Below are 22,685 nucleotides of genomic sequence, written 5' to 3'. Positions count from 1 at the left end.
CTGGGCCTAGAGAAATATCTAGCTACTAATGAAACCTCTTATTAGGAAGTAACTCTTCTTGATTTAGTTTTTCCGTCTGTGTGAAAAACTTGACTAACCTAATTCCGCTTCAGTTTTTTGCTCCGTTGAGGACACTAAGTTAATCTTCTGCAGTAGTGTGGCTTTATCTCCTTTTTGTTATTCCAGGAACTTCAGAAGTCTTTAGGTAATATAAAAAGTGCATAGTTTTAGGAAGTTTAGGAGTTTTAGGAAGTGCTATTACAGAAGAAGTGGTGTCTGAAACTGTACAGGTGATTTCAGCTGCCTTTCAGATTATACATAAGTCTTCACACATGCAGTTACTGGGAGATATATGGAATCAGAACGAATCAAAATACTAGTATCAGGTGCAGCCATTTTGGCTGATGTGTGATCTGCTTTCCAGCTGTGAGTCTGTCATGTCCAGTGTATGAGAGCTTGTGTCTCTCTGCTGTCACTATGGAGTGATGAGGGGGTGAAAGGGCAGGGAAGAATCATCACTGTTTGCAAAGAAGCCCTACAGAAAATGTTTTATTTCTCCCTTCACAGCAGTTCCAAAGTCCTTGTTGCAGGAAAACAGCAGCAGACACCTTTACCTAATGTGATCTGATGTTTTGTGCTTTGTGAAAGTAAAGGGAAATTTTCTGAGCCCTGTGCAGTACAGGGAGATGAGATGCCTTCCTGTTCCTGGGCCTTTAGTTTTTTGATTCTGGGAGAGAACGCTTGGAGTTTGGGCTGTGTGTAGATGTGCTTGGTTTTGGTTTAATGTTGTTTGTTGTTTTGTTTGTTTGTGTGTACGTGTGGGGTTTTTGTTTGTTTTTTGTTTGTTTTGTTTTCCTAGAGCATGTGGGAAGTGGTGGCTGGCACAGATTCGGTTGAACTTAGGTGCAGCTTTTGGTTAACTTAAAATTCTGGGGTCTGTTGTTCTAGTGCCTTGACAAAATTTGCAGTTCACAGAAGTACTTACTTGTAAATAAAACCACAAAACTATGTTAGCTCTGTGATCTTAGCTTTCGATGTAAAAAATAGAAAAAAATGAGTTCTGTCTGGCTTGTCCGTTATTCTCTCTTTCTTTCTCTTTCTTGAATTTGCAAATGAATGCAAAAGGAGCTTGTAAAGGAAGAGTGAAATAGAATCTGATTTACAGTGTAACAGCTATGTAAGTGTGAATACTTTACTCGTGAACTTTTTGTTTGTCAATAAAATAAGAAAGTAAAATTCCAGATATTAAGAAAAGTTCTGTCAGTGTCATCACTGACTACACTGTGCATAAAACAATACCCATCAAAGAAGCTTGAAAACAGAATCCTGTATAGAATGAGTAAAATATAATTCCCAAGTTTCCTCTCACACATACACTTTTACTCCAAATCAAAACAATGGCCAAGTGGTATTTTCATTATTGACAATTTATTTTCAAAGTGGAAAAGGATACCTAATGTCGTCTCTGCAAAAGCCTGTTAGTTCAGAAACAATTAGTAAAAGCCAAATAAATACCTGAGATAAACTGCTTATTTTTATTGTGTAATTTTGATAACCACTTACAGATTTCTCCTGATGTCTTATCCAATTCTCTGTTTTCTTAGGCTTCAGGCTCGAATCGCTCACAGAATCCAGGAACTGGAGAACTTGCCTGGTTCTCTGCCCCCTGATCTGCGAACCAAAGCTACAGTGGAGTTGAAGGCACTTAGGTTACTGAATTTCCAGCGCCAGGTAATGCCTTTTGCTTCAGGAAAATTTTCATAGAGGTCACCGCCAAACATATTCATGTAGCAAAGAGTAAGCTGGCAAGAGATTTTGCAGCAGCACTGAGCATAGGCAGGAGATTTTTCATGACAGCAAGCTTGACTGATAAGCAAGTCACAGAAATGTTTAGCTTAGATTGTCTTTTGTTTCATTAACAAAAACGTGCAAGTGTTTTCGCTTCCTGCTCTATTTTGTAGTGTAAAGTATAACCATAGCACTGTGTCTTTCATAATGCAGATGGCATTGGCACAAAGACAAAACAAGAGCTGGACAGGCTGCAAGCTGATTTTTTCAACACAAATCCTAATAGACACCTCTTTCTGGACATACATCACGTTTATCATGGGTCCTCTTGTATTAGGAAGAGTTATATGTTGCTATTGTGTGTAGTATTTCTCTGTGATCTGTTTTCAGGATTTCCACAGTGGCTCACAGGGTTTGAAAATTAAGTGTGACGAGATCATGCCTAAGATACAAGTTGAATGTTGAGTGCAGGTATCAGCAAATGAATTTCAGAAAAGGAATCACCCAGGCAGACTCTTATGTGCCTCTTGCCACTGGCTTTTCCAGCTAGTTTGGAAGAACAAAGATATGATTTAGCAGGTCAAGCAGAAACACTTCCTGACAGAAGCCTTGGCAGTAGTTTTACCATAATGTCCAAGTCTTTCTTCCCTCTGCCCTCGGCACTCCTTTGTAATGAAGTTTTGTCAGAGGTCAGATGAAAAGCAGCATGCTCTCTCTGCCGTACTGCTGTGACTGTGGCAATACTGTTCCAGGCCCTTAACATTTACCTCTCCCTGCTGTCTCCTGTGCAGCTGGCAATGAAACACGTCATCAGCTGTGTTCAGATCCAGCTGTATAAAGTATGTTATGTATGTTGTTCATTCATGTTTTACTTTGATAGTGTAATATCTTAGCTACCCCCTTTCATTGCAGCAAGACATTCATTTGCAGCATCTTGTAAAGAAGGAAGAAATTATGATTAAGGGCGATGAACACTTTGGCCATCCTGTGGAGAGTTAAGATTTGTTTAGGGAGACAGACATAGCTGCTGCAACTGTATAGGTGCTGGATCTTTTCAGAACTGTACTGGAAAGGGAAAAGGAGGCTGGGACATCTTCTGGACTGTTACTGTTTTACTCTGCCATACTAGTGTTTAAAGTTGTTCCTCCCTGTTTTAAAAATGATTTTTTTAAGTGTTTCTTTTTTCCTCTGGTAGCTAAGACAAGAGGTAGTAGCTTGCATGCGTCGTGACACAACACTGGAGACAGCACTGAACTCCAAAGCGTACAAAAGAAGCAAGCGCCAGACTTTGAGGGAGGCCCGGATGACAGAAAAGCTTGAAAAACAGCAGAAGATAGAACAGGAGAGGAAACGTAGGCAGAAGCATCAGGTACTTTAACTTATGAGTTGTTTGCCTTGTGGCAGAAATGCATCTTACTTTGCTGTGTGCGTCTTCTCTATTAAATATTTTGTTTACTGTTGGAGTTTCTAAGATTAAAAAAACTCAGAATCATGTGATAAGCAATTGGAAAATGCTCATAGTAGATCTTCTGTATTCCTGATTTCACATCCTGTGCTTTGTCCAAGTGTCTGCACTAACTTCTTTCTCTTTCTAGGAATACCTGAATAGCATATTGCAGCATGCTAAAGATTTTAAAGAGTACCACCGGTCAGTCGCTGGGAAAATTCAGAAACTTTCTAAAGCCGTAGCAACTTGGCATGCCAACACTGAGCGTGAGCAGAAGAAAGAAACTGAAAGAATTGAGAAAGAAAGAATGAGAAGATTAATGGTAAGGAATAGAGGAAGGAATATGGTTGTTTTAGCTAAAATGACGTACTGTATCCCTTTAATATTTCATATACAGGTTCAGCCACAGCCATGTATTTCCTTTTTAGAATAAAGCCTCTGTAATGCAAAAAGTATAAATCTAAAACTGCTGCAGTTTGATTATGTGTATTTCTGATGACGGTAGTGAATGTGACATGGTTCATTTTAACCTATAGGTACTTCTTTCTTGAAGAGTTTTTTCCACCAGCATGAAAACTTAGCACAGCCACTTCTGAATAACATCACTTAATCTCATTAACTTAATATACTAACACTGTTAATTGCGGGAGTATTGGTCCATTATATAAATACTGGACTGTGTTATATTACTAGGCTTGTAATTTTGAATACTCCGTATGATTAACTTTTTCATGGCATTGCTCTGCAACTTTTACATAAAACGGATGGCACATGTGAAAATACATAACCGATAGTGGTAATGCATATATCTTGAGAGTTAATAGTGGTCAGTTCTACTCCTTAAAGCTCCAAGACCATACTTCTTCATGTATTTTATAGTTTTCCCTTACTTGCACCTGCACAATATCAGTTGTATGATTCTTAGAACAGAGTAGAATGGGTTTGTGTATAACCATGTATTTTCAGAACACTGTGGAACCAATCAGTGGGTTGCTTTCATTTCAGGAGTTAAAATATTGCTGGAATTTAAAGTGTAGACATTCATTCCACAGGTTGTCCTTCATTGAGTACAATTAGAAATGGTGATTGTGTCACAGCTCATTAACACTGCCCTGTTTCCCCAAAAATAAGACCTACCCTGAAAATATGTGCTAGCATGATTTTTCAGGATTTTTGAGGGTGCTTGAAATATAATATACCCTCCTCAAAAAATAAGCCCTAGTTACAGTTCATAAAAAAGTCAATTTAAATAGTCTCCAGGCAGCTATACGTGTAAAAAAAGTGATAAGTTTTGGAGTAAAAATTAATATAAGACCCTGTCTTATTTTTGGGGAAACAGCATAGTATATATCACATGCAGGAATGGGCATTGGTATGATTTTAAAAGATACTGTCAAAACTAGCTTGAATATATAAAGGAAGTAGCTTGGCTAGATTACAATGACTGTGTATTCAGTAGTAATAGTAATGATGATCATCATAATAATAATAAATTCGAAAAACTTAGAGTTTGAGTGTTATAGTTCTGATGGCTTGAACATTACAACTGAATTTTGTAAGCAGTTTTTCAATTTTTGTAAGCAGTTTGAACATTGCAGTTGTTCTTGCCAACTTTCTGCAGTTCTGGTGTCTCTACAGAAAGGCAGGAGATTTTTTTGTATGTCCTAAATAAAGTAATCATCTTTAAATTACTTCTTTTAAAGTAATCATCTTGAAAATATTTCTTTCTTCTGTTTGGTTTTTATATGGTATTGTATACTTCCTTTATTATTTATTTTAGCCAAAATTGACAAAGATGTCTCAGCTGCTTACCTTTTAATTTTCTGACATGATCAAATGCTGCATTATAGCTTCGCAGTACATGAAAAAATATTTCTTGGTATGTCTTTCCCCTAACAACGCACTTAAGCAGAGCCATAAGGATGCAGAAGTTCCCAGAACAACTCAGATATTGCTTATCTGGTGAATCCAGTCTCTGATAGTGACCTATAATAAAGGTGAAATAGCACCAGAGTAGAAAGATGATAGATAATCTGCCCAAAAGGAAATTTTCTGCTAACACCTAAAAGAAAAAGATTTTTTTCATACTGAAAAAGTACCAAATGGAAGTTTGCATCCAGCTCCCATGCTCTTTCTCTGGGTATGGGCTGCCTGCACTTCATGGCTTTGAAAAATCATCTCTGTAGGAGACTTACCAAGCATCTGTTTGATGTGATCTTTTTTTTTTTCCTCCTTATCTGTCATAACCGCTGTATATCTTTCAGTCGTTAGTCCATTACAGTAGGAGATATTTACAATCATAGATAGATCAGTGATAAAAGGAAGATGGGAAAATGTGGACCCTCTCTAGAAGGAAACAGGAAACCTGGTTATCTGGGATATGGAGAAGGCTGAGGTACTCAATGACTTTTTTGCCTCAGTCTTCACTGGCGGTGCTCTAGACACACTGCCCAAGTCTCAGAAGGCAAAGGTGGGGACTAGGAGAATGAAGGACCACCTACTGTAGAAGATCAGGTTCAAGACCATGTAAGAAACCTCAAACAAGTTCATGGCACCTGATGAGGTGCGTCCGTGGGTCGTGAGGGAACTGGTGAATGAAGTTGCTAAGCCACTATCCGTCGCATTTGAGAAGTTGTGGCAGTCTGGTGAAGTTCCCGCTGACTGAAAAAGGGAAAGCATAAGCCCATTTTTAAAAAGGAAAAAAAAGGAAAACCTGGGGAGCTAGAGGCCAGTCAGTCTCACCTCTGTGCCTGGCAAGATCATGGATCCTGAAAACTATGCTAAGGCACATGGAAAATAAGGAGATGATTGGTGACAGCCAACATGGCTTCACTAAGGGCAAGTTGTGCTTGACAATTTGGTGACCTTCTACGACAGGGTTACAATGTTGGTGGATAAGAGAAGAGCAAGTGAAGTAATCTACCTGGACTCATGCAAAGCATTTGACACTGTCTCACACAACATCCTCGTCTCTAGATTGGACAGATACGGATTTGATGGATGGATCACTCAGTGCATAAAGAATTGGCTGGATGGTCACACTTAAAGAGTTGCGGTCACCAGCTCAGTGTCCAAATGGAGACCAGTGATGAGTGGCATTCTGCAGGGCTTGGTATTGGCGCCAGTATTTAACATTCTTCTTGCTGACATGGACAGTGGGATTGAGTGCACCCTCAGCAAGTTTGCTGTCAACACCAAGCTGTGTGGTGAGGTTGACATGCTAGAGGGATGACATCCAGAGAGACCTTGACGGGCTAGAGAGGTAGGCCTGTGTGAAACTCATGAAGTTCAACAAGGCCAGGTGCAAGGTCCTCCACATAGATTGGGGCAATCACAAACACAGTTACAGTCTGAGAGAAGAGTGGATTGAGAGCAGCCCTGGGGAGAAGGACTTGGGGTGTTGGTTGATGAGACGCTCAATGTGACCTGGCAGTATGTGCTCACAGCCCAGAAAGCCAGCCATATCCTGGTCTGCAGCAAAAGAGGCATGACCAGCAGGTCAAGAGAGGTGATTCTCTCTCTTGCCTGCTCTCATGAGGCCCCACCTGGAGTATTGCATCCAGCTCCACGTTCCCCAACATAATAAGGGCGTGGACCTGTTCAAGTGAGTCTAGAAGATGGCTATGCAGATGATTGGGGGCTGGAGCACCTCTTCTTTGAAGAGTGAGTTGGTGTTGTTCAGCCTGGAGAAGAGAAGGCTCTGGGGACACCTCACAGTAGCCTTCCAGTACATAAAAGGGGCCTACGAGAAAGCTGGAGAGGGACTTTTTACCAGGGCATGTAGTGATAGGACAAGGGATAATGGCTTTAAACTGAGACTAGATTTAGGTTAGATATAAGGAAGAAATGCTTCACCTTGAGGGTAGTGAGGTACTGGAATAGGTTGCGCAGAGAAGTTGTAGTTGCTTCATCCCTGGAAATGTTCAAGGCCAGGTTGAATGGGGCTTTGACCAGCCTGGTCTAACGGAAGTTGTCCCTGCCTGTGGCAAGGGGTTTGGAACTAGATGATGTTTAAGATCCCTTCCAGACCAAACCATTCTATGATTCTGTGACCTGTTAACACAAATTATGACCCTCTGGGCCTGATCATCAACGAACTTTTTTACCCATCTAGTAGTCTCACTGTACAGATCATAATGATCTAACTAAGATAGCAGATGATCATTGACATAGAAATTGGTAGATGTTTCTTTGAAAGCATTTTTGTCTTGGCTGATGTCTGTTTTGTATTTCTAGGCTGAAGATGAAGAAGGCTACCGTAAGCTGATTGACCAAAAGAAAGATAGACGCCTGGCCTACCTATTGCAGCAGACAGATGAGTATGTGGCTAACTTGACTAACCTAGTGTGGGAGCATAAACAGGCACAAGCAGCCAAAGAGAAGAAGAAGAGAAGGAGAAGAAAGAAGGCAAGTAATCACAGCTGGTATTTTTAGGTCATCTCTTCTTCAAATAGAATTTTAATGTTGATAAATGTAGTGATACCCAATTGTCATACACATACCAGAGTATCTAAAATTATCTACACTGCCAAATTCTTAACACTGAGGGAACTTATCTCTCTCCCCTGAAATATATAAGAAATTTGCTATCATTAATTCCAACGAATGTAAGACAGAGGCTGGATTAGAAAATTGTGGGCTGTTAATATTGATTTGCTGATAAAACTTTCTCCAGGCAATATTGGGCTGGACATGAAAGTAGGATTAAAGTAACCAAAAAGTATTTATTTGATCCAAAATACATTGTATGAAGAAGATGAGAAAAGTCTGGTTTGTGTAGTTGTTTCATACAAGGTAACTTTTTAGACTTCCACCTTCTACACTTGGCTCAGTTCATTTTGTAGGACTATTGGAAACAACTAGGGAGAAAGAACTTGAGTATGTTTATTATAAATGAGTATGCTGCCAGTAGTATTGTCCATTTTGCATTCTTAGCATTTAATTGAAGTTTTTCAAAATTAACTTTCTTGTATGAAATATTTTACCCTGTTAGAGAGACTTGTGGAAACTGAACAGTGCTGTTTCCAAAATAATAATTCCATGCGTGAAATAATCATTATGTAATGATTTATCATATATATGACCTCTGAGCACCATACATCTTTTTCAGGATAGGTAAGAGGATTTTTATAATCCACTTCCATACTTGCTTTGCTGCTGATTACTGATACAAATACTATAAACATTGTATTTACATGGTTTACAAGCAGCACTTTAAATATGCTAATGACTACCAGCAAATAAATATTCTAATTTTGGAGATTAATGGCCTAAAAAATGCTCCATGTTTTCTCCTGTCCTTCTCCAAAACCTCTGTTCTTTTTGTTGAAAGTATGTTCTTAACATATGAATGGGCAGTTTGTGGTTACAGAGATATGCTGCTTTTAAATTGCGTCCATCCTTCTTGAAACACCCTCCATTACAGAGCAGTGTTGAGTGCAGAAGAATGGAACCCTCCCTTTGTTGTTCACTCAAGGGAAAAATATCCTTGATCAATGCAGCTTTTTCAGCTGAGGCCAGATACATGCTATCCTAACTTCTCCTGCCCCTCTATTTGTTTAAACTCTTCAATTCTGGTACAGTTCCTTTCTTTGTCAGCAGATATTACCTGCTGCCCAGAAATGCTGAAGCAGACAGCCTTCAAGCTTGTATTGATGTTGTTCATACTGAACATCAGCTATTGTTGCAATAAGCAGGACCAATTGTGTTTGTGTAGCCCAGTGAAGTATTTATAAAGCTTCTCCTTCTGGTTATTTTGTATATTGAAGAGTTTTATTTCATAAATATTTTAAAGGTTTTAGACTAGAATTAAGCTTAGCCAGATTTCCATTTTTGATTATACTGTTGAAAGGGTAGTTAACAAAGATAATTAGGCGTACATGCTGAAGTACAAAGGCTACATGAGAGAAATAAGAATAAACTTTTTTTTTAAATGTGGAATTTATCCGTGTCTGCTGCTACATGTTCATGTGAAGTTTGTATCTTGGAAAATGGGCTTTAATTGCAAAGACAAAGACTCAAGGCTTGATCTGAACCAGATATTGAGGATCATCTCAATATTTGGTAGTGCAGCTATTCCTTAACTGTACTTTTTTTTAAAAAAGAAAAAGAATAAACAACTGGTTTATCTAAATTTATCACACATATTAAAGATACTTGGAAGTTGTTTATCTAAAAGACACAATTTAAGAGGTCTGTTCTTGCTCTTAGTCTGATCTGTTTACATGGTAAACAAAGTAAAGCTGTACTGCAGTTCTACAAACACAGCACTCTGACAGGAGCAGAACCTGTATCCTTTCTTACTCATTGTCAAAATTGTTTAGGAAAGTTCCAATTCAGAAGCAAACTATGTCTTCCATTTTCTCATACTATCCTTAAATTTTTAAGTAGGGTAAATGAGGACAGGCTTTGGCGAAGATACTGCTTGTTTCTTGGAGTGGTGCCTTGGGAGAAGAGAAATCTGGCTTACTCCAGCTAAGAACTCCAGGATTCTTTTTGTGGTCTTTGTAATTGTGGTCTAGACTTAATTGAGATACAGTGCAAAGAACTCCCAAAATACCCCTTCTATTTAGTTGTCAGACCAAAAAAAATTGTACACATGTCCAAAATTAAAGTGCCTGCACAAATATACAATCTGTGATGCATGGTGACACCTCTGAAATTGAGATTAAAGTACTTTAGAGGAAATTAATAGAAATTCCTGGAAAAATGAATTACTTTTTAATATGTATTAGCACAGTCTGTAAGCAACTGAGCTCTAGGTCTGGACCAGAAATCCAGTAGGTTGGCCACTTCTTAGATGCAGATATATTACAGTGACTAGAGGTATTGTAGGTATCCTATTCATACTAGTAAATGGTTTGTGTGTGTGGTAGTAATTCTGTGCCTGTATCTACCCACACCTTCAATTACATGCTTCCCAGGCTATTCAGAAATAGAGGGAAACATATATTCCTGGTCCAAAATGCTCACATCATATGCAGTATTCTCTCTATACTTGCAATCTGACCGTGATATTTTTCACTTCTTCATTTGTTGTAGAAAGCTGAAGAAAATGCAGAAGGAATGGCATCTGGTCTTGGTCCTGATGGAGAGGTATGAATTTTACAAGGTGTTTTTTTTGTGTCATGGTGGTGATTTTTTGTTTGTTTGGTGGTTTTTTTCATTTGTTTGTTTTTTTTAACTTCCCAGTAGTTGTTCTCTGTGCCATTGCTATAGCTTAAGAATATCATGACCACAAATGTTCTAAGAAGAGCTGTTGTTTATAATCAGGAATAAAAATTATCTAGATTAACATTTATGCTAGCCTGTTTATCTTCAGAAATTTTCAGACTAAAAGAAAAATATCTTGAATCTATCACTAAGTATACTGAAGAATCCCTCTCAACTTTGTTACGTGCTTAAAAGTAAATGGTTTTCTTGCAGTTCATGTGTAGACATAATTTACTTCCTAAAATGAGGTTGTGAACTTCTTTTTATAAAATACATTGACATTGCATCTAATTACTTTTTGGATGTGGCACAGACTATAGTATTATGATGGCGTAAGACATCTGAAAACTTTTTCTTCATCAAGAAGCAAAGAGAAATGAGTAATTTTTCTGCGTCATTCTTTACATAACATTTTTCATTCAGTAGCAAAGTGTATGCTTCCTCATTAAGAGCTTCTGTTCCGTTTTATTTTTATGTAAAGACTTTAGAATTGTATTTATTGTTTTATTTTTGGCCTTTTTTATACTTGCAAGTGATATTTTTGCTGATAAGGAGTTATAGCAAATTCCATTAACATCGTTATGGATGCACAAGCAAAATGCACCTAACATTCCTATAACTTCAGTATTTGTGGAGATGAGCTAAGTTTTATACTCTGTCAGTCACAATATTTGTGGCTGTTCAGAAATACTTTTTCTTGTTCATATATATATATATATTAGGAAAAGATTCTTCAGGAGAAGCAGTAGTAGAAGGCAAAAAGTTTTGAAGTAGAAAACCTGTGATTGAACAGCAAAAAAACAGAAAAAGTAATTATGCTATTCTGGTTTTGTTAGAACACCAGACTAAATAAAAGGTTTTGTTATTGCAAGTGCTTTATCAGTTTAATTGAAGAAGTTAGGAAAGTAAATCTTTAAAATAAGCCTTCTTTACTTAAAAAGTTAACTAAATCATTATATCCTTGTTTCTCCATGTAAGCGAAAATGTCACAAGGTCAATGTATGTGTTTTGTTACACATGTAACAGGATTAAATGTCTGTGAGTGTACTTACCTTCTGTCTGTTTGACAGAAGCAAATATCGTGTTCTTTCTCATGCTGCTCTTGTTAATTTGTTTGGAATACTGTTATATATTTTTGGATGCCACAGGGAGTATGTTACACACAAAAATACTGTGACTTGGTGTCTCCTTGATAGCCGTGTGGAAAGGTGTGGCTTATAGTAACAAAACTTCAGCGCTTGTTCAGATCTGGAATTCTCAAGGTGCTATTAGTTCTTTTTATTATGTACAGGAAGCATGAAATTCAGTTACTTTATGGTATAAAATTTCATTTGAATTTTTAGCCCATAGATGAGAGCAGTCAGATGAGTGACCTTCCAGTCAAAGTGACTCACACTGAAACAGGCAAAGTTCTTCTTGGACCAGAGGCACCAAAAGCAAGTCAGCTGGATGCTTGGCTGGAAATGAATCCTGGGTAAGTACTTAGCATACAAGTAGGCTGCTTTTTCTCTTTGTTTTGGTGTTTTTCGTGGGCTCCCCTTAGATATTATTTTGCTTTTTGCTTTTTTGCTTTCCATATTATGTGTAAGCTGAGTAGATGTATTCAACCCAATCCCTCCTCTTGTTATCTGCAATTCATAATCTTTCTGTTGTCTTTGTACAGCTATGAAGTTGCTCCCAGGTCAGACAGTGAAGATGAAAGTGGCTCTGAGTATGAGGAGGAGGTATGTGTCTTTTAAAAAAATGCTGTGACAAGAAATACAGTAAAAACAAGTACTTATTCTATGTAATATTTTCCTCTTTTTCATAAGAAAGGTAGGGGTAGCAATAGCAGGTGTGTGAGTGTTTTAAGAATAATACAAACAGGAAAAGTAACTGGTTTTGTAGTTCTTTTCAGTTCATAGCACGTGCCCTTTATGTATGCTGTAGATGCCTAACTGGTAATCTGGGTTAGGAAAAGTAAATATTTTACTCTGACTATAAATAATCATGAACCAGACAATATAAGCAGGTTCCTATTTTAAAAGTTAGAGATTATGTCAGGGATTTAGGTTCAGACTGTTTAGGCTAGGCTTATTTGATTCAGTACTTTAATGGTGATTTAATACTGTACAGAAGTCTGCTTCGCTGGAGGTCCATGTTCGCAAAGGAGGCAGAGGAATAAAACAGGTTACTTTATTCAAATAAAGGGAGAGTCCACTTGGGGACATCAATGAGTCCACAAGACAGGTCCCCATGGGATCTCGACACAGGAGGCTACAATCCCCTTTTAAACGAGTTTCCCGGCCATAGATCCTTCATTCTTTCCCCATTGGCTGAGGTACTCAGAGGTTACGACATTCTGGCACACCTACCACACAGAACATGCAACACGGGTTTACATAAATTTTTGTGTTCATTGTATCTTACTCCAGGCATCTCGGGGCGGAGAAGTTAATACGTATAAGGCAATTAAGCATGCACATTAGGACCAAAGGTCACTAAAGTTCAGATTGTGGTATATGCAAAACAGGTATCTCCCTCCTGATACTTATGCGTAGCTGATTAGTCAAACTTAATTTTCTCCTCTCCTTATCATGTGCCTGCACATTTTTGCAAGGATAAGCTTGTTGCACCACACTTTTGTAAAGACAGGTGATAGTCATTCATATCAATACTATTATTAGAAAAATTCTAAAAATAGTCTTAAAATTAACACATATGAAGATCCCAACCCTACAGTGTCATAATATCAGATATTATGAATTATCGGTGTTCCTACTTGCATAGCATTTTTCAGGCAAGTACTTTCCAAAGGAGGGGAGAACTGAGGAGCAGAGGACGATCATGTTCAATCAACAGGCTAGTACCAGAACTAGGTATAGAATTCAGATCTCCTAAGTCTAGCAGTCTTTACAATACTAGACCAAATGAGCATTGAAACTGATTGGACTATATGATGTTAAGGTACATGGCCTTTGTAGGACTTATTATTGCTAATGTAGTTCTTAAAGTCTCTCAGTATTAAGATAGGAGGGCAGAGTCTGATACCTGTCAGATTCTAGGAGGAATGTTTAAAGAGTTATGCTTGAAATTTTTGCACAGACTTTTGAGCAGCAGTGTTGTTTAGAGCTGGAGAAATCATAGTTAGCAGAATACACTTGTAGAAATTAGAACAGTGTTTTGTTCAACTTCATTAGTGAGATTTTAAGTTGTTGGTTATCTGTTGCAGCTGTAGCCAGAAGACAAAGTTATTTTTAAAAATAACTGTTGTTAGTTTTTTAAGCTTTATTAAATTATCACACATCTGGAATATTATGTAAATATATGCATGGATTGGAATCCTCTCCATGCACATGGTAGACAGAGTAAGGCTTTTGAAAGTAAGATCATTAAAGGGGGAAATTATTTTTATTTCAAAGTATCATGACTCTTGGTTAATGTATGTCAAAAATTATCTTCTTGTTATGCTGCAGTACAGTTCTGTTGCAGAATAGTTGTAAGCTGAACTTTGTGATTCAGGTTTGTGTCGTAAACCATTGACTGATTCAAGCTAGCAATAGGTGAATGCCAGCTGAAAGTATGAATTAGGAATATGTCGCACTTCCCAGCACCCCTGTTCTTTTTCTGTGTACTGTAGGATGATGAAGAAGAGTCAAGCAGGTTAGAAGCAGATGAGAAGATACTCCTGGATCCTAACAGTGAGGAAGTTTCTGAGAAAGATGCAAAGCAAATCATTGAGTGAGTGCTGTTTTTTCTTAGGAATTGTGATTTCTTACAGTGACATTTCCCGACAGTAGCTTACTCTAGATTACAGTTAGTTACAGTAGCTTCTCTGACATGAACATCTGCAGGAGAAGGAACACAATCATTTGGTATTAATTGTATACTGTTTATAAAATAGCTTGCACACTTTGATGTGCTCACCACAGTGGGGGATTTGCGCTTTCTTTAGATGTACATATATGAGCTGTGGTCAAAAAACCTTTGTTTTTGGGAATTGACTTGTTCTTTTTCTGTTTTCCAGGACAGCCAAACAAGATGTCGATGATGAATACAGCATGCAATACAGTGCTAGAGGGTCTCAGTCCTACTACACTGTCGCTCATGCAATCACAGAAAGGGTAGAAAAGCAGTCTTCTCTTCTTATCAATGGCACACTAAAACATTATCAGGTGAGAAATCATTGAAACATTAAAATATTTAAAACTTTGAATTATGTTCTATATTTCAATGTGGTATTTCAAGTGGCAAACTGAAGATTTATTAAGAAATTCAAGATCTCTGATAGGTTAGAATTTGGGAATTTTATGGACAAAGCAATGACAGTTACCGATCATAGATAACGTTTTATACATACTGCTTGAATAATAATGCCAACTTTCTGCATATACCTGTAACTTTTTTTTTGTTGCACACCAATAATATTTTGGTTTTGCTCTCCTGCTCATGGACCTGGAATTTCAATTTTGCTTATTGTTTTCATGTCTGCCATAAAAGGCAATTAAAAATGTTTCTATAAATACATAAGCTACAAAAGGAGGGCTCAGGAGAATCTCCATCCTTTATTGGATGCAGGGGGAAACACAGTGACAAAGGAGGAGGATGTGGCTGAGGTACTTAATGCCTTATTTGCCTCAGTCTTTAATACTGAGACCAGTTGTTCTCTGGGTACCCAGCCCCATGAGCTGGAAGACAGGGATGGGGAGCAGAGTGAAGCCCCAATAATCATGGGGAAATGGTTAGTGACCTGCTACACCACTTGGACACACACAAGTCTATGGGGCCAGATGGGATCCACCCAAGGGTGCTGAGGGAGCTGGCAGAGGTGCTCACTGAGCCACTTTCCATCATTTCTCAGCAGCCCTGGCTAACTGAAAAGGTCCCCAGTTGACTGGAAGTTGGCAAATGTGATGCTCATCTACAAGAAGGGCTGGAAGGAGGATCTGGGAAATTACAAGCCAGTAAGGCTGATCTTGGTGCTAGGAAACATTATGGAGCAGATCATGCTGGGTGCCATCACATGGCACATACAAGACAAACAAGCGATCAGGCCCAGTCACCATGGGTTTATGAAAGGCAGGTCCTGCTTGACCAACCCGATCTCTTTCTACGTCAAGGTCACCCACTTAGTGGATGAGGGAAAGCCTGCGAGTGTTGTCTACTGTACTTAAGTAAAGTTTTTGACACTGTTTCCCACAGCATTCTGTTGGAGAAACTGGCAGCTCACAACTTCAACGGGTGTACTCTTTGCTAGATAAAATACTAGCTGGATGGTTGAGCCCAAAGAATTGTGGTGAACAGAGCCAAATCCAGCTGGCAGCCGGTCATGAGTGGTGTTCCCCAGGGCTCAGTATTTGGGCCAGTTTTGTTTAATCTCTTTATCAGTGATCTGGATGAGGGGATTGAGTGCACCCTTAGTAAGTTTGCAGATGACACCAAATTAGGTGGGAGTGTTGATCTGTTTGAGGGTAGGAAGGCCACACAGAGGGATCTGGACTGGCTGGATCAATGGGCTGAGACCAATTGTATGAGGTTCAACAAGGCCAAGTGCCAGGTCCTGCACTTGGGTCACAACAACCCCAGGCAGCGCTACAGGCTTAGGGAACAGTGGCTGGAAAGTGCCTGGTAGAAAAGGACCTGGGGGTGTTGGTGACAGCGGCTGAACATGAGCCAGCAGTGTGCCCAAGTGGCCAAAAAGGCCAACAGCATCCTGTCTTGTGTCAGGAATAGTGTGTGTGGCCAGCAGGACTAGAGAAGTGATCAGGCTGCCCAGGGAGTTGTTTGAGTCACCGTCCTGGAGGTGTTTAAAAGACGTGTAGATGTGGTGCTTAGGGACATGCTTCAGAAGTGGAGTTGGCAGTGTTAGGTTCACACACAGTTGGACTTTTTCAACCTAAGTTATTCTATGATTTGTGGTGAGTTAACTGGTTTTTGTCTTCCAGTATTTAAAAAGTTAGGATTTTACTTTTTTAGTTAAGTTCCTAGTATTTCAGTGCAGTGATAGATAAAATTTGGAAACAAGAAAAATATTTTACTGTGAAGGTTCACATTTTATGTTCTTTACAGACATTCAGTGGATTTACTGTCTAGGAACTTCTGACATAAACTAGATTAATGTATGATTGAAAATGTGCTTGGTTCATGTTTTCAACACTTCTGCTATTGTACAGCTTTCTAGGAAACTCCAAGAACCTCCATCTTTTCTATGTACAGTCAGAACATTGTTTCTATATCCACATAAAATAAAGAGTCATACTTACCAACATGCCACAAAGATCTCTATTTCTTTTTGGAGAGAACTAGGAGGAAGGCTGTTTCCCAAGTATGTAGGGCATTATGATTACAGCCCCTGCTTCCTATGGTCCTCAGCACTGCCATCTATTGCAGTAGCTTGTTTAAGTAGTTTAAAACTCAAGAGTTAAGCCGATTTCAATTTTCAAAGCATTTTCGTTTTTTTTTTATATTTGACTCCTCACTGTGAGGCATGGTGGGAAAACAGGAGACAGTGAACAAAAGCTGGAACCGAAGGGTTGAGACTGGGTGTACAGAAGAGGACAGCACCACTGTGGAGCAGGGAGTCAGAGAGGTTTTATGTAGGAGTTTTTCAACTGCTGACCATGTAAAGCCTTGAGTGACCTGGCCCCAAGGCTGGATGTGCTTTAGGCAGGGGATTGGCCTGAAAACTGCCTGAAGTCGGTACCAGACCGAATAATCCCATGATCCTACTCATTCATAGCAAAACTCCATCTGAGTTTGAATTCTGTTGTGAATCCTCAGCACTTCTATGTGTCTTACTGTGAGTCCTGTTGCTTTAAGAGGGTTAATTTAGCAGAAGTTAAGCTCCCTTGTGTTCTACCTTGTCCTCAGTATTTAACTGGGGGCAGCTGAGCTGAACTCCTGAGTGATGCCCAATTACATCAAGTGACCTCAAGTCAGCGCTATAAGTCTAGTCATTCTCAACAGCCAGTCTGGTGTTATGTTGAATTCACTTGATTACAGATTCGCTAATAGTGCAGAGCTGGGTCGTGGCCATCGAATTTACGTGCCTTCACAGATTCACAAATAGTATAATGTATACTACAAGTCCGAGTGCATTCAATGAGAGATTCTCATGACTACATCCACAAATAATGAGGTTTATTAAAGCAACAGGTACAAGTTCTTTTAGATTGCCATTGATAAAATATACTGTCTGCAAAAATTCACTTTAGTTGCAAAAATACACATTAGTTGCAAGAAACAGGTATTGGTACCAGATATATATATATATATATATAAAAATTCTGAGATGGCTATATAGCGCTACTAATGTGATTACAAATACAAGCTTGAAGTCTAAGTGTCCTGGGGAAACACTTGATGTAACCAAGTGTGCACATCTTACCCAAAAGCGTCCTTTTGGGTGGCTCAGTCTGTGAACTGATTCCACAAAGTCTGTTATGCTGTTACCTTAACTTTTCAGTGATGGTGTCTTCCCTGACTTTCCCCTGTTGTTAAGGTATTTTATACTATTTTCTACATTTAGGTGTAGCTTGAGTGACTCTAGTCATACAAGCCTTTGTTATTGATGGGTGTAAAAACTCTTGCTTCGATTTTTAAGGTAAAAGCTTCACAGTGCTTGCTTAAGGGAGCATAGCGGCATGTTGGAGGCATGTATCTTTTGAGATGGAGGTGTGTTTTGGTATTATAATGAGATTATAATGAACAAAGTTCATCACAGGATGAATTTCGACACATCTGCTGGCTCAGTAACTAGCGTTTTGAATGGAATAGAACATTTATCTTTTCTAGTTGACAGCAGCTATACCATCTGGTTCCTGTACCTGCCTTGTACACAGGGCCTGGCTGCAGTATCTCCACATTGCTCCACTCCCCCATACTCAGTGCCAGCACTCTGGGCTCCCCCAGTGCACTGCCATCCAAGAATCCACGCCACGTTGCAGGGGGGAGCCATACAGAGCAGATTCCTTACCCACCATACAGCGGTCTAATATGCTGAAGATGTGGATATAACTTTATTCTCAATAAGTGTATCTTCAATAATTAGTTTCAGTAATTTGCTCCCTAAGTAATTATTCCAGAAACCCTCAACAAAAAGAAGAACATGTCATTCAGGGACTGATTTTGAACATGGTAGGTTAAATAACATTTCTGGCGTAATTGTGGAATGCTGTGACTAAGACGATATAATCCAGCCATATAGAGAAATATGCCACTCTCTCAGCTATGCCACCTTCTGTATTTCTGTTGCCTCATTGTCACTATGTTGCACAGCTTGTGCACCCGATGAAGCAGGGAGCCATCAGATGCAGTCAGCAGCCTTCTTTACTGCATAAGCCTCATTTGTTGTCTGGGAAGGTTTACCTGATGTACTAAATGAATAGTGTATAACAATACTCATTTGATGGCCATATTGTCTTAAAGTGCTCATGGATAGGAAATTAAGATTACATCCTGAATTGTAGTTACTTATGGGTCAGAAATATTCTTAAATTATGCAGGTCTGTGTTTTGCAATGCGATTCTCCTGTGTACCACAAAGCAAAATAATTCAGTCTGTGGAGTAGCACAGACAGAAGGATTACCAATTAGTGCACATTCTTTAGCTGCTCAGGGCGATATCTAGCAATAGAATCAGTAGATTTGTTCTTTTTGATGTCCATTCTAATACTAACTGCATCAGAGGTGGAGGCACACTTGTCTAAGGAGGTTAATGTCAGGACCATTGAGGTTTGGCTTTGATTCTAGCAAGAATCTTCTGAAAGAGGCTGTTCTGTGACTCTCCCCTTCAGTCCTGTATTTCCTTGTCCTCTAGCATTTATATGCTTTTTCCTTGTCAACTTTATTCTGATTTTCCATGTTTATTATTGTCAAGTTTGGTCAGATTGTCTCCTCCTTCATATCAGTGTATGCCAGCGGAAAAAGTTCAATGACGTAGAAGAGAGTTTTCCTGTTCTCAATGATGAAGCTACTTTGTAAGTGGGATTTACAGTTGCAGAACCTATTCTGATCAACTGCAGGTGGCCTGAGTATTTCATACCTAAATATATGTACAAATCAGTCACCATGCACATAAAGCCAGTAAATTGATAACATTATTTTGGATACTCTCACACATAGACAACAGAAGGTTATTTCAAGCATGTAGTGTTTTCTCTCTGAACCTTGTAAGGTCTCTCACCATGCATGAGACACACCAAAAGTCTGGATCTTAGAAGCAAAAACTTACTTTGCACTTGTGTGAGTAATGTGATACACACGTGTGGAAGTCTCTGTGACAAATGAGTAATCTGAGTCAGTGCTTTCTAGCAGCATTCAGACTGTGAAATTCTGTTATGGAGATGTTTCTTAGCTACAGTACTCTGTCTTCCTTTCGTCTCTGGGATTTTATACACATGGCTTAATTGGACAAGGGGGACCTACACTGACATGTGTTGGCATGGACAGCAGACTCTAAATGGACATGTGCTGTAAGAGCTCTAGCATACGAGTGATGCAGTTGACAAGTGTGAGACATGTTTCGCACAGCTTGCTGAATTTGGTTTTGAAAGATTTTAATCGAGACATGAAATTTAACATTTAACAGTTGACAGTTGGAGAACAAACTCTCATAATGTCAAATATTTATCAACCTTAAATGTGAGAGTCTGTGGTGCTTTATGTGCAGTACAAAAACACCTCCGTGTATGAAATCTGACTTCATATTATGGGCTCTGCTAAACAGGAGTGATGATTTCTATATAGCTGTTACCAGAAAGTCTGGTTGTGGTGGTGGTGGTGTTTTTTCTTTTGTTTGTGGAGGGGAGGTGTTAAGATAAGTAGGGATCCCTGTGCATGTAGTATTATTAAAGGAAATCCAATGTATAAGTAGGCAGGGGCATCAGTACTTTGGTTCGGCAGTACTGAAGTTAATTATTTGTTTTGGTTTTAAATAACTGAAGCTATTATTCTTCATTTCAGCTCCAGGGACTGGAATGGATGGTTTCACTCTATAATAACAATCTGAATGGAATTCTAGCTGACGAAATGGGACTAGGAAAGACAATACAGACTATTGCACTCATCACTTACCTGATGGAGCACAAAAGACTCAACGGCCCCTATCTCATCATTGTTCCCCTTTCGTAAGTAAAGGATCTCTTTCTGCTGTGATCATTCTAAGCATTGCAGAGTGGTTTATTTGGAAAACACATTTGTTTTTCATGCAATGGCAAGATGAGGTACACAGTGGAATTACACTGAGCATGTATGCAGTGTTTTCTTTGATCACTTCTCCCCAAGTAATTGCCTAGCATTGGAAGGGTGACCAGAAGTCTGATAAAGCACTTAATTGCATTTGTTTCACTGTCTACTCTACTGGCAAAACAAGTAGTGAATTTACTGTAATTCACTCTTAAGCCACAAGAGGAAGATGCTATTTCTTTCTTATTACATGGCTGCAGTTCCCCATTCAACTTCAAACTGTGATATTAAAAATCTGTTGCTTAATTCTTTAAACACCTGTCACCTCATCTAATATGAAGTAATCATGCTTTAATGAGGTCGGATGATCTTTTAAGTACTTTATAACAAGCCCTGGATGTAGCCTTGATGAGTGATATTCACACTTGGGCCAGGTGTCCAGATTATGATTGTTTATTGTGCTGCCCCATTTTGCTTTCCCTTAACTTTCCAAGATGTTGTTTGTTTTATAAATTTCTTTAATGCATCTTCCTTTCTCCAAAGGTGAGGTGTGGGTTTTAGTGACTGGAAGTGCTGTGTTTTAAATAAAAACTGTCAGGCATTGTAAAACCGATATAGGATACTGCGGCATTTTTTGCTTACTTTTGTGTGTAAGTGACTTCATTGATGTGCAGAAGATTCCTGGCCTTTTTATTAGACAATTTGTCTACCAGTTGTGCTGAGTGTGCAAATGTGTTGTAGAATTGGGATAAATTTTATTCATGGCCATCTGTTTCAATTTCTTTTTGAGATATCCTGTCTTCTGGCTATTCTGCAGTAGTAACCGATTGAGTAACATAAATACCACAGCTGTGCCTAATTGTTTGAATAAAAATGATGAGCTCTAGTGTGAAAAGAAATGGCTGGGAGAAGATCCATATAAAGTAAAGCAAAGTTAAAAATAAAGGGAGAGTGTTATTAATGTCATATTTCACACAGACACAGTAAAAAAAAAAAAAAAGGTTTCTTTTAAGTACTCTTTAATGATTTTTCTTATGTTTCTGAGAGGACCTGAAATTTCTTTCTCGTATACGTTTTAAAAGCTGTCTTTCCCTGCCTTTTCTTAATAGCTAGTACTGCTGCCATTACAGGTCCTGTAAGAAAAAGAAAATATAGGCAAACAAAAAACCTCAAGGTTGTTTTTTGCCAATGTGTCATGATAGCAACTAGCTTAGCCATAAAAACCTATTTGCTGTGACAAAACAGCAGAAGCACAGCATAAAAATGAACCTGCATAGTGGCACTGGGTGGCAGTATGAGTAGTTCTACTCAAAGAGAACACAGCTTAATTGTATTATCAACTTCATGGTGCTGTGTTTGAAAACACCAGTATTTGGACGAGAAGTAGTATAAAAGCTCTTACAAATCTATTTTTTGTTCAGGGTTATCTTTTCTTATCCTTAATATGCTTCATGATACTAAGGTGCTTGTAAAATACTGCTGTGTGTTGGTTTCAGGGATCCCTGAATATGTACTGAAAGAGGGTTTTAAACTTTTTTCTGTTCCCTCTCAGGGATGTTTGTATTTTATTACAGTATATAAAGTGTATTTTTAAAAATATGCTGTTAATTATGGGGGTGATTACATTAAATGTGCTGAAAAGTTGGCAGCCACTTGGAAACATTTGTGAAGTTTGACCTGCAAATGATGAAATACATTACTTTTTCTTTATAATTTCTGTGATAGGACTTTATCCAATTGGACATATGAATTTGACAAATGGGCTCCTTCTGTGGTGAAGATATCTTACAAGGTTTGATTTGCTTTTTATATGGTTATAGAGTTCAAGGAAAGAGAATAGAGCCAGTTTTTCCGCTGCCTCTGCATGCCTTTCTAAACTGTTCACTCATGAAGTTTTGTTATGTGTATCAGGTACTAGGCAGTGAGAGTTAATCGTACGAAGAAGATGACTGTAATTACTTTCTCATAGTGAAGTGCAGAATAAAATTGTTAATTATTGTGTTGTAAGGCTTCTGATTAGAGTAATAGAAATGATAACTACTTCTCATTTTATACATACCTGAATACTTTGCTGT

General features: G+C 38.6%; 1 protein-coding gene across 8 annotated transcripts in view; it reads left to right on the top strand.

Moving 5' to 3' along the window:
• The window catches only part of SMARCA2 (SWI/SNF related, matrix associated, actin dependent regulator of chromatin, subfamily a, member 2), a 120,843-nt gene that overhangs the window by 40,786 nt on the left and 57,372 nt on the right, over positions 1–22,685 (top strand). For all 8 annotated transcript variants that reach the window (XM_065657602.1, XM_065657595.1, XM_065657597.1 and 5 more), the window contains 11 exons: positions 1,605–1,731; positions 2,984–3,157; positions 3,384–3,557; positions 7,472–7,642; positions 10,277–10,330; positions 11,791–11,921; positions 12,111–12,171; positions 14,067–14,167; positions 14,454–14,601; positions 20,389–20,552; positions 22,336–22,402. In XM_065657602.1, coding sequence (XP_065513674.1) covers positions 1,605–1,731; positions 2,984–3,157; positions 3,384–3,557; positions 7,472–7,642; positions 10,277–10,330; positions 11,791–11,921; positions 12,111–12,171; positions 14,067–14,167; positions 14,454–14,601; positions 20,389–20,552; positions 22,336–22,402 — 1,372 coding nt within the window. The remainder of the gene's footprint in view (positions 1–1,604; positions 1,732–2,983; positions 3,158–3,383; positions 3,558–7,471; positions 7,643–10,276; positions 10,331–11,790; positions 11,922–12,110; positions 12,172–14,066; positions 14,168–14,453; positions 14,602–20,388; positions 20,553–22,335; positions 22,403–22,685) is intronic.

This window comes from Caloenas nicobarica, chromosome Z (assembly GCF_036013445.1).
Source record: "Caloenas nicobarica isolate bCalNic1 chromosome Z, bCalNic1.hap1, whole genome shotgun sequence".
NCBI classification, from domain to species: Eukaryota; Metazoa; Chordata; class Aves; order Columbiformes; family Columbidae; genus Caloenas; species Caloenas nicobarica.
The sequence above is the reverse complement of the archived record's forward strand: the minus strand, read 5'-3'. Positions and strand labels throughout refer to the sequence as shown.